Source organism: Glycine soja, chromosome 19 (assembly GCF_004193775.1).
Source record: "Glycine soja cultivar W05 chromosome 19, ASM419377v2, whole genome shotgun sequence".
NCBI lineage: Eukaryota > Viridiplantae > Streptophyta > Magnoliopsida > Fabales > Fabaceae > Glycine > Glycine soja.
Genome location: NC_041020.1, coordinates 45131825 through 45145926, shown reverse-complemented (window position 1 = coordinate 45145926; position 14102 = coordinate 45131825). Strand labels below are relative to the sequence as shown.

Here is a 14102-nt window from a genome sequence, read left to right as displayed (position 1 = left end):
AAATTAAAGTGTCAAACCAAGCTAGACAGCAATGTTGTTGAGTATTTGGATAATTGAAGTGCCTTTGTTGAGCCTGAAGGTATGCATGCCGATAGGGATAGTAATATGGGACTGCGGGAAGTAATATGGGACTGCAGGAAGTAAAGGGTTTGTAAGAAGCAAAAAGCATGAGACCCATGTAGCTGGCATAATACATGAAGGAAGTGCACAGCACGCACTAGCATCGTGCTTTCTAGAAGATATGTAGGTAGTGGAATAAGGGAATATGGTTGTTAGGATATTTCATTTTGTTATCTTTTCTGTTTTGCTTGTGGGGCCTTGTTCCCTGGACAACAGCTATATATGTAGATGGATTTTACGCTTTCAATATCAGAAATAGAAAAGCAGTTTCTCCCTTAGTCTCTCTCTCCCTCTTCTTCTATGGAGGTTCCTAGCCCTCGAAGCTAGGTGGTTCTCATTCCCAAGCTTGGTTCCTAACACATGCCAATGTGTTATAATTTTGCTCTTGTATGGCCAATTTAGTGCCCACTGTACTGTGTGAAATTTTGAAGGCATTGTTTCATAAAGTATTTGAAAATTCTCAGTTGCTTTTTTACCCGTTACATATAGTCATATATATTGCTATTTGTTTCTGGTTCTCATGAAATAAACAGCTTTATTTGTTTCTGGGCTAATACTAAAGAAATTGCTTAATTTTCAACCTCTTGTTTGTATATCTTCTTGGCACATTTTCATGTGTTTTGACAAATCAAAGTGTTGTATATATTTTTTATCCAATAAATATTGAGATGTATTTGAGGTACCAGAAAAAGGCATTGGATGTTGTTCACGGAAGGAAAAGAGAAAGTATAGATAGTTTGTATGATGACAGTATTTTATTAGTGAAACCATGCCATGAAGTATCCCTGTAGGTTCCGCTCATTTTACGTCACAGTTTGGTTCCGCTCATTTTACGTCACAGTTTGGCTTTACCATTTTATCTTTATTACCAGAAACATAGCATCCCAAAAATTACACAGCAGGATGTATGACTAAATACCATGACAGTGTATTTTAATGGTTTTATCTTTATTGCAAGAGAAGCATTTGATAGATCAGAAATAATTTGATACTCGATTATAATTAAGGCATTTCCTTACCTATTTGCTTGGTTTTTAGGAGAGTTTGTTTGTTATCCACAAACAAACGTGTTTTAATGCAATCTGGATTCTTCAACATCTTGCAATTCAATCTTATGTTGCTGTTTTGGTTTGATTGATAGTCCATAATTACCTTTTTAATGATGTATACCTACATTATTTCTTAGGTTTGACCTTTTTTTATGCTTTAGATTCTCGTGAGTTTCTGGCCTTGCTTTAAAATCGTCAATATGTATAGTTCAAATTGTGTTGTTTTATGTCACTTCATTGTTTGATTTGCAATGGTATTGGGATGTCAGATTTGACTCTGCTAGTGTGTTCTAAAGATAAATTGTCGAGTTATAATTGTTGATTGAAAAATTATAACAGTTGAAATTATGATAAGATACAAGAACATATATAAGTATATAACAAACAACAAAACTGTTTGTATTATTCTGTTAGTTTTTAAATCAATGGATGTAAGTTATAACTTTGTACTTTATTTTTTAAAAGTACACATTTTACTTTAGAGGAGACAAATCCTGTAAAAGCAGCTGCTTAAGCTCATTTCTTGTTTCCATCAATGCAGCCGCCATAGTCCATGCTGTCCTCTTTGGTTGCATTAGATGTGGCCCAGGTGAAAATTAAGCTCGATCCTGCAATCTCCTCGATGAGATTTCTGCCAATAGAGCAAAGATTTTCCTTCACGAAGTTAGGATTCCATTCCATGAACTGCCATAATGCTGTGGAATAAATGTATTACTAGAAGTTCGTTTGTTAAGATGCAGTAGCTTCAGTTTGTACTTTGTAATGCGTAGTTTTATCAGGGACTTGCAAATGGATTAGGAGAGCCCCCCCTCCAAAAAGAGATTTACCAATATATGTACAAGTTTTACTGAAAAATTTAGTTAGCTTGTGCTGTAAGCACTAATTTGCTTGTATTTAAAGGAACAGAAAAAAAAAAAATGCTAGTTATGATGATTGAGAATGTGACTAACGGCTTTGAAAAGTTTCTTCAGCGCTCTGAACTAGAAGTGAATGAGCACGAATGTGATTTTGTTGTATCTTTGCATCTATATGATTGTAGATGATAAGCATGTAATAATATAAATTTCTAAACTCATAATTAAATTTGCAGATTATATTAAACAAATAGATCTCCAGATATAGTTAGTGTAATATATTTTTTTGACAGCTCATTTTTGGTCTAGACCCTACCATTTACATGAGAACAAATAGTAATATATTTTAACAAAGTATTTTAATACACATTATTATTTATTAAAAATTATAAGTAAAAACATAGCATTAAACAAGTAATGAAATTTTAAATAAATTTTAACAAACATTGAAATATGCATCGATAGCATTGCTCTTGCAACCTACAGGATACAGGAGAAACACCTTTCAGTGATTTTTTTTCTTTTCATACACAAAATGAAACATGTATCAACCAGAATCAGAATCAGAATCAGTTTTGCTTTCATGGACTATCGTGTAGTTGGAAGTACATATAATTTTTTTTTTACTATTTTTTCAAAAAGGGCCAAAATAAATTACTCCAACAAGAAGCTACTCAAAAGTCAAATCGCATGGTAAAAGCTGGAAAATGAAAGGAAAACGGACGTACTCATAGATGGATCATACTGACGTTAGGAAAATATTCATAAGCAATAGGAAACAAAGTGTAAAAAAAAAAACTAATGCTCAAGGAAAATACATAGCCATCTGAACAGATTTCTGCTGGAAGCCACATTTCTCGTAGAACGCCTTGTTCTCGACGCTGCAATCAAGAATCACCTTGTAGCATCCCATTGAACGCGCATGCTCCGTGAGGAACTTGATGATTCTCTTTCCCAAATGCTTCCCGCGAATGCTAGAATCCACAACAACATCCTCAATATGCCCAACTTTGCCGCAATTTCTCAAAAACTTCTTCTCGATAAACACGCTCCCGGTCGCAATGATCTTTCCGGAAGCCTCGTCTTCGATCACGCCGATCACGTGGTCATCGCCGAGAACATCCAGGTCTCGAAATCGATCCTCGAATTCCTTGTCGGAGACGGAATCGCAAACGCTGAGTTGTTGCAGTAACTCGATGAAGCCTTTGCCCTTGTCCGAGATCTCCAATTTCCGGACTCTGTACTTTTGTTGCTCCTCACTGTTTTCCATCTTCTCCTCTGCAATCAGAAAATTAAAACTGAAACTAATTGTAATCAAAGAGAGATTCATCGATGCAGAGATATTTCATGTTCTTACGCTTTGCTTTGATTCCAATATTCGAACAATGTCTCTGCTTATCGCTGCGAGCGAAACAGCTATTCCTCAATTTTTATTTTGGAGCGGTTGGTAAATTGTGAACCGTTGGTCCTGATTTGATGACGTGGCAGAATCTAAACCGTGTGTCTGTAAAAAAAAACGAATGGTTGTTCAGAGAGAGATGCAGAGGTCGCTAATTCGATGCCTGGCGCCGCCATTGGCAGCGGGATTGAGGCTTAGCACCAATTCTTCGTTTTCTTCTTCTTCTGTAGTTCACCATGTCACGTCTTCTTCTTCTGATTCTCACTTGGAGCCCCTTCACATGACTGAAAACTGCGTTCGAGTTTGTTAACTTCCGTTTGGGATTTAGCAGAAAAGCTTCTCTTACATAATTCCACAACTATGTGTTGTCTTTTTATGTTTCATGGCATCCTTTTTGTTAGAGAAAGAGGTCTTGCCTCTGTGTGCAGAATACATTTTGTGCAAACCTAATGGTATTGAAATGGGTCCAACTACTCTTGGGACGAGATTGAATAGCATTCTTAAGGCATGTAACAGAGTATAAATTTAATTACAGTTAGTTTCTGTTTTCATTTGCAGGTGACCGAAAACCCCAGTGTAGTTGGGGGCTGCAATTGTAAAATTTCCTTCATGGTGAAACAATAATTAGTTATCTTGCTAGCCTCTTCCGACCCTCCACCACTGCTCATACAAATCGGTCCTTTAGAACTAGATTGCATCGTGAAAACATGATTTTTATACCACAGAAGGCGATAGATTGAACTGAAGATAAAATGTATTTCTTGTATTGTGATATTAATGTAAAGATGAATCGTACTGGTATTAAATTATCGGGCACTTTTGTCTAGTCTGATTTATTACCTTGGAGCTTGTTACCTCAGATTTAAAATAAGACATGCAAATGAGATTTACAATTTGCAGCAATAACTGGTTCCTTGTTTGATGCCATGTAATAATGGAGATGAGTTGGGCAGATTCATTCCGTAAACCAGAAAGACTTGGCACGTACAGTTGATGATATAGAACATAATTTTAGCAGCGGACAAGAATCTCTTTTAAGAAATTGGACGTAATTTCATATTAACTTGTTGAATAACAAGATAAACTCACTGTGTTAATCCATTTATTTATCGTTTAGCTTGAAGCATTTCATAATAAATTATATTTTAATAGAATAGTGCTATTGTGCTAAGAATACACTCATTTGGGCAAATTTTATTATTTGGTGAATTTCTTATCAGTCTCGATAAAAAAAAACTAAGATCCACTTTTCTTGTGAAATCCCATAACTCACCCAACATTTCTTTTCTAGAATTTAACTAATAAGCATAGCTGCCAATATGTATCAAAGAACTGTAACGGGTTAAAGGGCCTCGTCATTAGCAGATACACTGTAGTTGGTTGTATGAAAGTCAATATCGTAAGTGTACCAAATCGAAGCTATGTTAAACTCGGCTTTTTTACCTTAGTTTCCAGGTTTAGCGTCCAATAAATAAAATTGAATGAGTATAAGTGGTGGCTACTTGGTATGAACATTGCAAAGCAATTCATAAAGCCACCCACGTGTCCTATCAAATGTTAATAGCAAAGCAAGCACACCAAATAAAAACCAAATGAACAAGGTACTGGTAATTTTTTTCAAGACATCAAAATTGACGTCAAAAGAATATGAAAAAAGCCAAAGAAAAGGCATCGACAGTCACCAATAATGTCTCGCTTACATGTCCATAACATAAGAGGCTTCGCCCATGATTATATTTAAATGGAAGATATATATGAATTTAAAATACGCGGATTGCGCTCCCCATAGTACTCTTCAGGTATAAGCACCTCACCTGTTTACATGCAAACAAAAACAGAATTAGACATACATGGCTAAAAATGATAATCAACCAAACAACCAAAATGTTTACCGAAAATAGGTCAAGGTTTCAAGAAGATTCTTTACAACCACAAGAATCATATCGGTCATTCCAGTAGTTAGAGCCTTGGGGCTCAATCAAATTGTTACTTCATTCTTTCAGTGGATTTTTGTCAAACTGATGGACCTTTTGAAAGAAACTACTATCACAAACAAAAGCTTTAACCTACTACTTTAATTTGGCAGAACTCTCGCTAAATTAGCAGTAATAGAACACTTTTAAATATGTTCATGTTAGTTATAGATAGCACAAGTTGAACATGCTGCGATAAATACAAACCACCACACCATGATTCATTGTCTTACATTTATGGTCTCTTTATGCTGAGTGAATGGAAAATAGGTAAAAGTAGATCAAAATGGGATAATTTGGAATCTTAAGACTTTAGTACCCAAATATTTAAAATTGTAATTCAAGGACTTCAAACTTACGTTTTGCCAGTTTTTCTTCAATAATGAAACAAGGAAATTGACACTGAGTTGTACATTCTGGAATATCTGTTTCTCCTCCATTGTGCAATTTCCAACGGCAACACCCATACAAAGAACTTTCTTAAGTTGAAACTTCACCATTGCCTTTGTTTCATTAACTTTTGACTCCAAGGACTCCTGATGAGTCACTAATGTTGGAAATTTACCTGCATTCATGTGCTCATACAGTCATATAGCAGATAAACAATAGGGTATCAATCAAAAAGTACAAGAACTGAAGTTTCAACCATCACAGCCACATTAATATGCAACCTTCTGTTAGGAACCAAAAATTGAAATGGGGAAGAAAATAAAAGATTTTATTGACTAGTAAGAAAAGAATAGAAAATAGGAGAGAAAACTCTCCTCCAAGGGTTTCCCCTTCACAAAGGATTTCTCCTTTCACAATTCAATCTACAAATGATAAGATCTCCCTCTCTCCTATCCTTCTTCCTCTATTTATATCTAATAAACCCCTCTAACTAACTAACTAACCCATTAGTAGTCTAACTATATTAACTAACTCTTCCTTCTCCTTATATCCTAACAATACATCTCTCTTAAAAATCAACCTTGTCCTCAAGGTTGGAATCTGAAAACTGGAATTGCACACTGAAACTTCCTAAAGTTTTGTTTGATTGCTGGAAGACAATTGCACCCCTTGTAGCTTAACTAGGAACGACCCACTGCCCCTGCATGCAAACTGAGGTCTGGTGGCTTCGGTGGTGGGAGGAACAAGGGTGGACTCCATATAACTTTAATCAGCTTGACTGGCTTAGTACATTCCTTCTGCCTTAGCTCCATGGCTAAGCTGTCAGCCATAGATGCAACAAAATTTAATGCTAAAGGCTCATCCAACAAGTTGACATTCCAAGATTCCAGCACCATTGTTGTTCCAACCACCTTCATGAATGATTTTTGTTTCACAATAACAATCTTTTTATGGAAATCTGAATCTTGAAAACAATGTGGCTTGGTTGAATCACCAGTTTCGACTTCCTTCTTGATCAAATCTGTAATTGGGTTATCAAGAAAATCGTCTTCGCAGCCCACATTCGTCACTCCATTTTCCTTGTGCTTCTCCCTCTTTATCAATGGATCAACTTCTTCCTCCATAACCTTTTCAATCTTTTTTTCTCTTGCTAACTTTGCTTAATCATTTTTGGTTTCTTCTCCACCACAAAGGGAGTGGTTCTTGATTACTGAACTTCTTTACTTTTGTTTTCTGATTTCAAGAACTGCAATGGGTCATTGTCACACTCAAAACTGCTACCCTTCAAATCAGTTCCCCCTTCTATGCTTCTATCAAAGCTGGGTAGTTCCACCTTTCTTGCCCAAGAACTAGCCTTTGCTTCACTGAATTCTGACCCACTTCCCTCCATGCTATTTTTGTCTTGTTGAGAAGCATGTGAATCAACTTCTTCATTCAATATCTTGCACAACATGTGTTTCCACTCTGAAATGTTGGTCCTCCCTTTCAAGAACTTTGTGGAAGTCTCCCATTTTTTGATGTGGGTTTCTGTTTCAGTTGGCTTTTCTTGCTTCAAGATACTCAATCTTTCAAAGATGTGGTTACCATGGCGATCTCCGAATCTTTTGATCAAAGGTGTGGAAAATGACTCCCAATCTGAATCTGGGTTGTTTTGGCTCCAAATGTAGAACCAATGTGTCGCAGCACCCTTCATGCTCATGAATGCATATTGCAGCTTATGGAACGAAGGAATTTCTTGTACCTCAAAGAATTTTTCAGTCCTAGCAATCCAACCAATTGGGTATGTTCCTATGAACGCTGGCAGCTCCACCTTCTTAGCCCAAATTTGCGCTTCCTCCATCTCTAACACTAGCTTCCCCTTGAAGATCCGGCAGGTCGGACCAATTTGTTAGGAACCAAGAATTGAAATGAGGAAGAAAATAAAAGATTTTATTGACTAGTAAGAAAAAGACAGAAAATAGGAGAAAAACTCTCCTCCAAGGGTTTCCCTTCACAAAGGAACTCTCCATTCACAAAGAGCTAATGCTCAATCTACAAATGATAAGATCCCGCTCTCTCCTATCCTTCTTCCTCTATTTATATCTAATAAACTCCTCTAACTAACTAACTAACTCACTCGTTAGTAGTCTAACTATATTAATTAACTCTTCCTTCTCCTTATATCCTAACACCTTCACAATTGTAAGAAATTACAAGGCAAAAATAATAAACAAAGAATCCATTAGTGGACATTCTGCAACTTAAGGATAGGCAATCAAAACTTTTAATCAACATAAATTTCCAAGGTTGAAAGCTGAATTGTTTTTATTTTTGAGGATTCACCTGTCCTTAGTATTATCATCAGTGCAATATTCGTCTACTCTTGACAAAGTTGCAGGGATATAAATACAGAGAATGTGATCAATAAGTTCTCCCTAAATCCCAATGCATATCATAAAAGACAACCAAAGAAGCCAAAAGAAACACCGTTTCTTCAAGATAAGTGAAGGAAAGTTCTGGAACCAAGCTAAGAACACAAACAGGAAACACTGAAACTGTTCTATTTGATTGTTTTACCCAATCGGGCGTGTGTCACAACAGAAGCTACAGTTTATAGCTTCTGCGGTATTTCTCTTATTGACATTATTTGGTTTGAGAACTCACATATTTTACGCAGAACCAAACAAGAGCAAATAGCAAGGCAATCAACTTGCCTGCCTTATTTAAACCAGGCCCCAAAAGACGAGGAATTTGCTTGATGACTGCTTCAGAAGCTAGAAAAACATGATATTTCTTGGCAAGCTTCTTCACAAGTTTTTTGTTTTTATTGAGTTTCTTCAGTGCTTCCACATCCATGTAGTCCAGCCCAATTTTTTCCGCCTGTGTACATACATGTCAGTAACACTAACATCATGTAAGTCACAAGAACTCCACAACACTCCAGAGTAAGCTTTCTTTGTTGAATAAGAATTTAATTAGAATGCACATGATTTTTTCCACTGCCATCGAATCACAAATCACAAATTATCATGTATAATAAGTTTATTGATTTTTACAATAATTACTTTAAAATGTCTGGGATGATTTCTGATTGGTTAACACTTAACAGCATTGAGAAAGCATAAAAATTTAAACTTGAATTAAAAAAATCCATTTGAAACAAAACTGTCGCATGAATATTATAGTAAAGGCATATATATATTATAGTTAGAAGAATATGAACCTCTTCAACGTGCTGAGCATCACCGAGCATGCAGATTTTCATCTTAGGGCGAGGAATATGCGGAAGCTTAACAGAACCACTGAAACGCTTATCTTTCTGAGGATCATAGTTCTTCAATCCAATTTGCAGCTCAATAGTCTCGGTGAATTTACGATTTTTCTCCTTTGAATTACTCACCACCTGGGAAATTGCCTCTCTCAGTGCATCACTTTGTAGCTTACTGTCACGGAAAAAAAAAAAACACAATGAATATTAACATTGTCAAGAAAATTTCAGAATCGTAAATGATAGTGCATTGCTCAAGGGAAAAAAATGGATATGAAAAAGGGGGAATTGAAGCACCTCATGGTAAGAGGCTGAGGTTGGTCGTCTCAGATTATTATTCTGAAAACAGAAGCGACGATTATAACAAAATGGCAAATGGCGTTGAAAGATAGTAAGAGTGCCAAAGCGAACCTACCTTAGCCGCCTATCCGGGTACAATTACTGAGCGACGGGGTTCATAAAAACCCTAAACATCTCCATAAAATTTAAAATAACTTAAATATATTTTTGTTTCATCATATATATATATATATATATATATATATATATATATATATATATATATATATATTTTGTCACTTAATTCCTAATAAATTTATTTTTAATCGGATTTCTAATATTTTAAAAACTTTATTAGTCGATTATCTACTTGCGTGGCTTAGACACGGAGGCATGTGAAGTGTAATATCATGTGTATTTTTTGCCTAAATGAGATTACATAAGAAAATTTTTTTAAAAAAATAATTAAAAATGACATCATTTTTGCAAGCTCTTCTTTCTCTTTTTTGTAACCTCTCCATGCACCACTGCCACCACCGAACAAGGACCCCCACCACCAAATCACATATTGCAACGCCAAGCACACCACCACGATGCGAACATGGTGTGCAAACAGTACCATCATCTCACATTGCCATCATGTCCTCGTTCATGTGCACGAACTTGGTGTCGCAACTTGTAGCCACCATCTCCATCCGTCTTCAAATGCGATTTACCATGACCGCATTGTCGCCTCCTTCCTCCCTAGAGATCACCACAGCCTCCAACACCACAATACCCACCCAAATCAGTCCCACCACCAAACCACTTGGTTTTCACTCATTCTCTACGCTCTCAAAAAAAGTCATAACCCACCTCCGCAATTCAGGAATATAGCTCCACCCGAGTCATGCCATTGAGTTGGCTCGCTCTAACTTAGATCTCATTCTTAGAAAGTGTCTCGCCCCCAGTTTCTCTCGACATAGCCTCGATGTCGTCGTGGGAGATTGAAATGGGTGGAGGGATATGTGGGGATGATGGGTTCGATTATGAGAGAAAAAGGGTGGAGCAAATCGGATATAACCGAAATGATTTTTAGTTCGGGTTTAGGTTTGGGTTCAATTTTGGGTTTACGTCGTATTTACTTTTAAAATTTTTTAAAACAAAATCTTACGTGTAATCCTATTTAGGCAACGAGTACACGTGACACCACATGTCGCATGTCTATGTGTCTGGTTAATAGTCACGTAAGCAGATAACGAATCTCGACTAACGGCAATGATGTTGGACAAAAAAAATTTAATATATTAGGAACCCAATTTAAAGAAAAAATTTAATAAGAATTAGATGTCAAAAACAAATATATATCAGAGACCAAAAACATACTTTAACCAATTTAGAATAAAATTTTATTTTCAATTGGGACCATTAATACAAAATAAAGTTTTTAGTTCATTTAAACTTATTATTGTAAGGATTTAATGCTTATATATTTTCATCCAATCACCAATCATTTTTAAAACTAATAAACTCATATATGATGAATTATTATTAGATGTATGTATAAAAATTTTTACACTTTCAATATGTAACATTTTTTTATCTTAAAATTAAGCTTTTAATCTCCCATTTTGAAAATAAACTTATTTTTGTGTGTCCATATAATATATGTTAAATGTTACTATAGCTAATGGATTGATCCGACATTGTCCTCCATGTGTCATTTTCGTTTTATGTGGCCTAATGATGCCACATCAAAGGAACTGCACGAATTTGTACATCTGAGAGAAACTACAACTGAATTTTAATATATTTAGAGGGGCTTAAATTATACTTTTTTTCTGAGACCAAAAATATTTTTCTCATTTATATATTTGTGCAAAAGAAAAATATTTGAAACTAGAGACCAAATTTTTTTATCATATTCATATTTTTCTCATTTTTCGTTGCCAAGTATCAGCATTTCTTATGCTAATGTTAAAGAAGCTTATCAGTCTTCATTTTTTTCTTTACATTACTTGCATATTGATCACAATGAACTCCGTGAACAGCGGCAAGAGCTGGCATTAATAATCTTCCGTATTTAAACTTTAAACTTTCAGAGAATAGGCTAACTAGAAAGTCCGCGATTTGCATAATCAATGATTCCAAATAATCGTTTCAAAAAAGTACAGAATTCTGCAATGGTTCAATATTTAATATTTCCAATGGCCAGTAAATGAAACCACGCATAAGAGTTAAGCCTGAAAGAGACAAGCATATGGTATTTATTGTAGAAATGGAAACTGCTTCCAGCTCTTAATCACTTCAAATTTTCATGAAAATAATAAAACTTCAAAATGGCTAACAAGCTGGTCACTATTCTGACTGCCTTTGCCCTAGCACAGGAATGTCTTCATATCGTTTCTGCAGAAGAAAATATAATTAATTATAGATCAATGGTAAAATAATAAAAAGCTTAAGGAGAAAGCAATCATAGGACCATCATAAAAACCAAAATCCTTAAAATTGATGGTTGGCAATTGTTGTTAACACAAACCAATAAATACTTGTCTACTAGCATACATGGGATTGACAGTGCAAAATTGCCCATAATTAGACATCCCATCTATTTTTAAGTGGAGATTATGAATTATAACTAACTACAGCAAGGTATAAATGAGGCAAAGAAAAACATTTAAAAGTCAGAAATGGTGAGTATTCATAATAAAAAAATGAAAATATAAAAATGGGCACATGCACCAAACATGTACTCACAGAGTCAACTAGTTAGTAAGTGCACTGCAGAATTTTCTCTACCTCAGTCGTTTTGTACTCCTCCCTCGTAACTATCAAAAAAGATAAGCCTCGCAAAACAGAGTAAATGTCTATTGCCATTACCACTCTTATTTAATTAAATTTTATATAAATTCTTTAAACTACTAGTTTCATTAACAAAGGGAGTGACAATGGACACAAGGGAATGGCAACACTCATTCCCATTAACAGAATATCAACCACAGCATATATTTTATCTTTTACCCCTAATCAACAACAGGCTTTGTACTCTATGTTTGATTGTTTCAAACAATAATAATGAATACCAGAGCAATTCTGTAGCATTTGCTTCACAAACAAAACCAAATGGAACATCCTATTCTGTTCCTTTCTCCTTGGTTCCATACTTTTCAACAGAACCAGAATGTACCATTTTCCAACCTCATGTTTGTTCCAACTTCTATAATTTCCAAATTGTACCAAACATGAAATAAAAGTCATATGTTATGTTCCCATCCTATTCAAGCCTGTCTATCAAATGCTACCTTATTTTGACAAATGGATTACCGATTACCACAACTTTTTGCCCTTTTGTTAAGGAGGTTAATGAAAGCAAGATTACCAACAAGTGACAGAGAGAAGACATATGAAAGAACTAGCTAGTGAGGTGAGACACATCACAATTGCCAGTGAAGACCAACCTGTGGCCCTTCTTGATAATTGAGCTCTCAGGACAAGGCAAATGAAAAGAGAAAGGGCTGCCTCTAGGTGTACGAGAGAGAAAGTGTGTGTGTGTGTTTAGTCATATTTAAGAAAAAGAACCATATTTTCTTCTGCAGCTTTTCTTTTGGGGCAGCAGGCAACCAGAGAACAGTAAAGATAAAAAATGATAATTTTTTTGACAAAACTTAAACAAAACAATTGATACTGATTGGCGCAAGCAAAACTATGATGTGTCAAATTTGCATTATCTGCAAACAAGATGGCGGCTCATGCAAAAGGGATGTTAAACTATTTGCAAATTGCCACTGAATAAAACAGCCACAAGATGAAGAAGTAGCATAAAACAGTGGGAAACAAGGAACGTAGGCACTAGGCGCCACCTAATGAGAGACAATACCCAAGTATTATATATTTATAATTCTTTGAATAGAACTTGGCAAGATAGCAAACATTATGAAGCAGTCAAATAAAAAGCAGTCATCCCATAAGAGATCTATTCAAAACCGCAGCTATAAATAAATTAAATAAGAAATTGTAAAAATATCATGGACAACCTATCATAGCAATTAAAACAGCAGAAACATTAGAAGTTTGATCCCTTTAAAAGTGATACAATGTAAAGATCTTAAAACAAGCATCAACATGAAGAATACAACATCCAATCCAACTAAAGCATGAATTCAATTTGAGCAGTCAAATCTATTTTCTGAGAAAACTAACAGCATATGACATTGCATGCATCATAAAATGGATAGATAGATTGTTTAAATTAAGCATAGAGCCGAGAAGGTTTATTACCCCAACATTATTAGCCTCCCAGAGCTTGTGGACTCCATAATCTACAGCCTGCAACCAATAACGGTAATCTCTTAGCAAAAGTAATAACCTAAACTGAAATAAGAGGAAAAAAGGAAAAGGCAAAAAAGGATGGACCCGTTCTCCGAGGAAGGCGCCAGCGATGACGAAGGTAACGTAGACAGAGTTGCGACGCATAACGACCTTGTAGAGGCTTTCGAAAATGCCTCCACCTCTTCTTCGAGAAACAGCTTCCATCTTTGCAGATTCGATTCACCACTCTAGGGTTACCTTACCCTTCTCTCTCTTTTCTCTTCTTCTTCCACCTACGCCAAACGCAAACTAAGATCGGAATTTCGGAATAGATCACCGCTTTACACGGACTTTACGGGCCCACTTCGCTCTTAATGGGCTGGGCTTTATCCTTCACAGAATCCAACTTCCACGTTTATGGGAAAAAAAACTGTCATTTTATTTATTTTGTTTGGTTTATATCAAGTGAATCATTTTATTACTCAACTGATTGAAAATAAATTA

At 35.5% G+C, this 14102-nt stretch overlaps 3 protein-coding genes and 1 long non-coding RNA gene across 5 annotated transcripts; 1 reads left to right on the top strand and 3 right to left on the bottom strand.

Annotated features, from left to right (window-relative positions):
• Window positions 1-2731: 2731 nt before the first annotated feature.
• LOC114398981 (glucosamine 6-phosphate N-acetyltransferase-like) lies at window positions 2732-3504 on the bottom strand. The gene is made up of 2 exons (XM_028361078.1): window positions 3381-3504; window positions 2732-3301 (listed from the first exon to the last, which is right to left on the bottom strand). Exon 2 carries the CDS (start codon window positions 3291-3293, stop codon window positions 2829-2831), a length of 465 nt encoding a protein of 154 aa, XP_028216879.1. The 5' UTR covers window positions 3294-3301; window positions 3381-3504; the 3' UTR covers window positions 2732-2828.
• A 262-nt stretch (window positions 3505-3766) lies between these two features.
• LOC114398983 lies at window positions 3767-4248 on the top strand. The gene is made up of 2 exons (XR_003663628.1): window positions 3767-3874; window positions 3981-4248. It is a non-coding gene; the product is annotated as an uncharacterized LOC114398983 (long non-coding RNA).
• A 676-nt stretch (window positions 4249-4924) lies between these two features.
• LOC114398442 (60S ribosomal protein L10a) lies at window positions 4925-9542 on the bottom strand. 2 transcript variants are annotated; one of them, XM_028360636.1, is made up of 6 exons: window positions 9448-9542; window positions 9330-9371; window positions 8988-9207; window positions 8479-8644; window positions 5755-5960; window positions 4925-5236 (listed from the first exon to the last, which is right to left on the bottom strand). In XM_028360636.1, exons 2-6 carry the CDS (start codon window positions 9332-9334, stop codon window positions 5183-5185), a joined length of 651 nt encoding a protein of 216 aa, XP_028216437.1. In that variant the 5' UTR covers window positions 9335-9371; window positions 9448-9542; the 3' UTR covers window positions 4925-5182. The 2 variants fall into 2 exon arrangements, with proteins under 2 accessions (XP_028216437.1, XP_028216438.1); XM_028360637.1 differs by having other exon boundaries at window positions 9330-9480.
• A 1859-nt stretch (window positions 9543-11401) lies between these two features.
• LOC114398259 (cytochrome b-c1 complex subunit 9-like) lies at window positions 11402-13973 on the bottom strand. The gene is made up of 3 exons (XM_028360438.1): window positions 13704-13973; window positions 13569-13616; window positions 11402-11696 (listed from the first exon to the last, which is right to left on the bottom strand). The coding sequence occupies exons 1-3, from the start codon at window positions 13821-13823 to the stop codon at window positions 11649-11651; spliced, it is 216 nt and encodes a 71-aa protein (XP_028216239.1). The 5' UTR covers window positions 13824-13973; the 3' UTR covers window positions 11402-11648.
• Between the last annotated feature and the right edge of the window lie 129 nt (window positions 13974-14102).

Coding starts and splice junctions, on each gene's coding strand:
- LOC114398442 (XM_028360636.1), bottom strand. Junction 8,645..8,987: donor ATGCTCAGCACGTTGAAGAG/GTTCATATTCTT, acceptor GTATGTACACAG/GCGGAAAAAATTGGGCTGGA. Junction 5,961..8,478: donor GCCTGGTTTAAATAAGGCAG/GCAAGTTGATTG, acceptor ACATGAATGCAG/GTAAATTTCCAACATTAGTG.
- LOC114398981 (XM_028361078.1), bottom strand. CDS start 3,293: ATGGAAAACAGTGAGGAGCAACAAAAGTACAGAGTCCGGAAATTGGAG.
- LOC114398259 (XM_028360438.1), bottom strand. CDS start 13,823: ATGGAAGCTGTTTCTCGAAGAAGAGGTGGAGGCATTTTCGAAAGCCTC. Junction 13,617..13,703: donor GCGCCTTCCTCGGAGAACGG/GTCCATCCTTTT, acceptor TATTGGTTGCAG/GCTGTAGATTATGGAGTCCA. Junction 11,697..13,568: donor GGGAGGCTAATAATGTTGGG/GTAATAAACCTT, acceptor TTTCTTCTGCAG/AAACGATATGAAGACATTCC.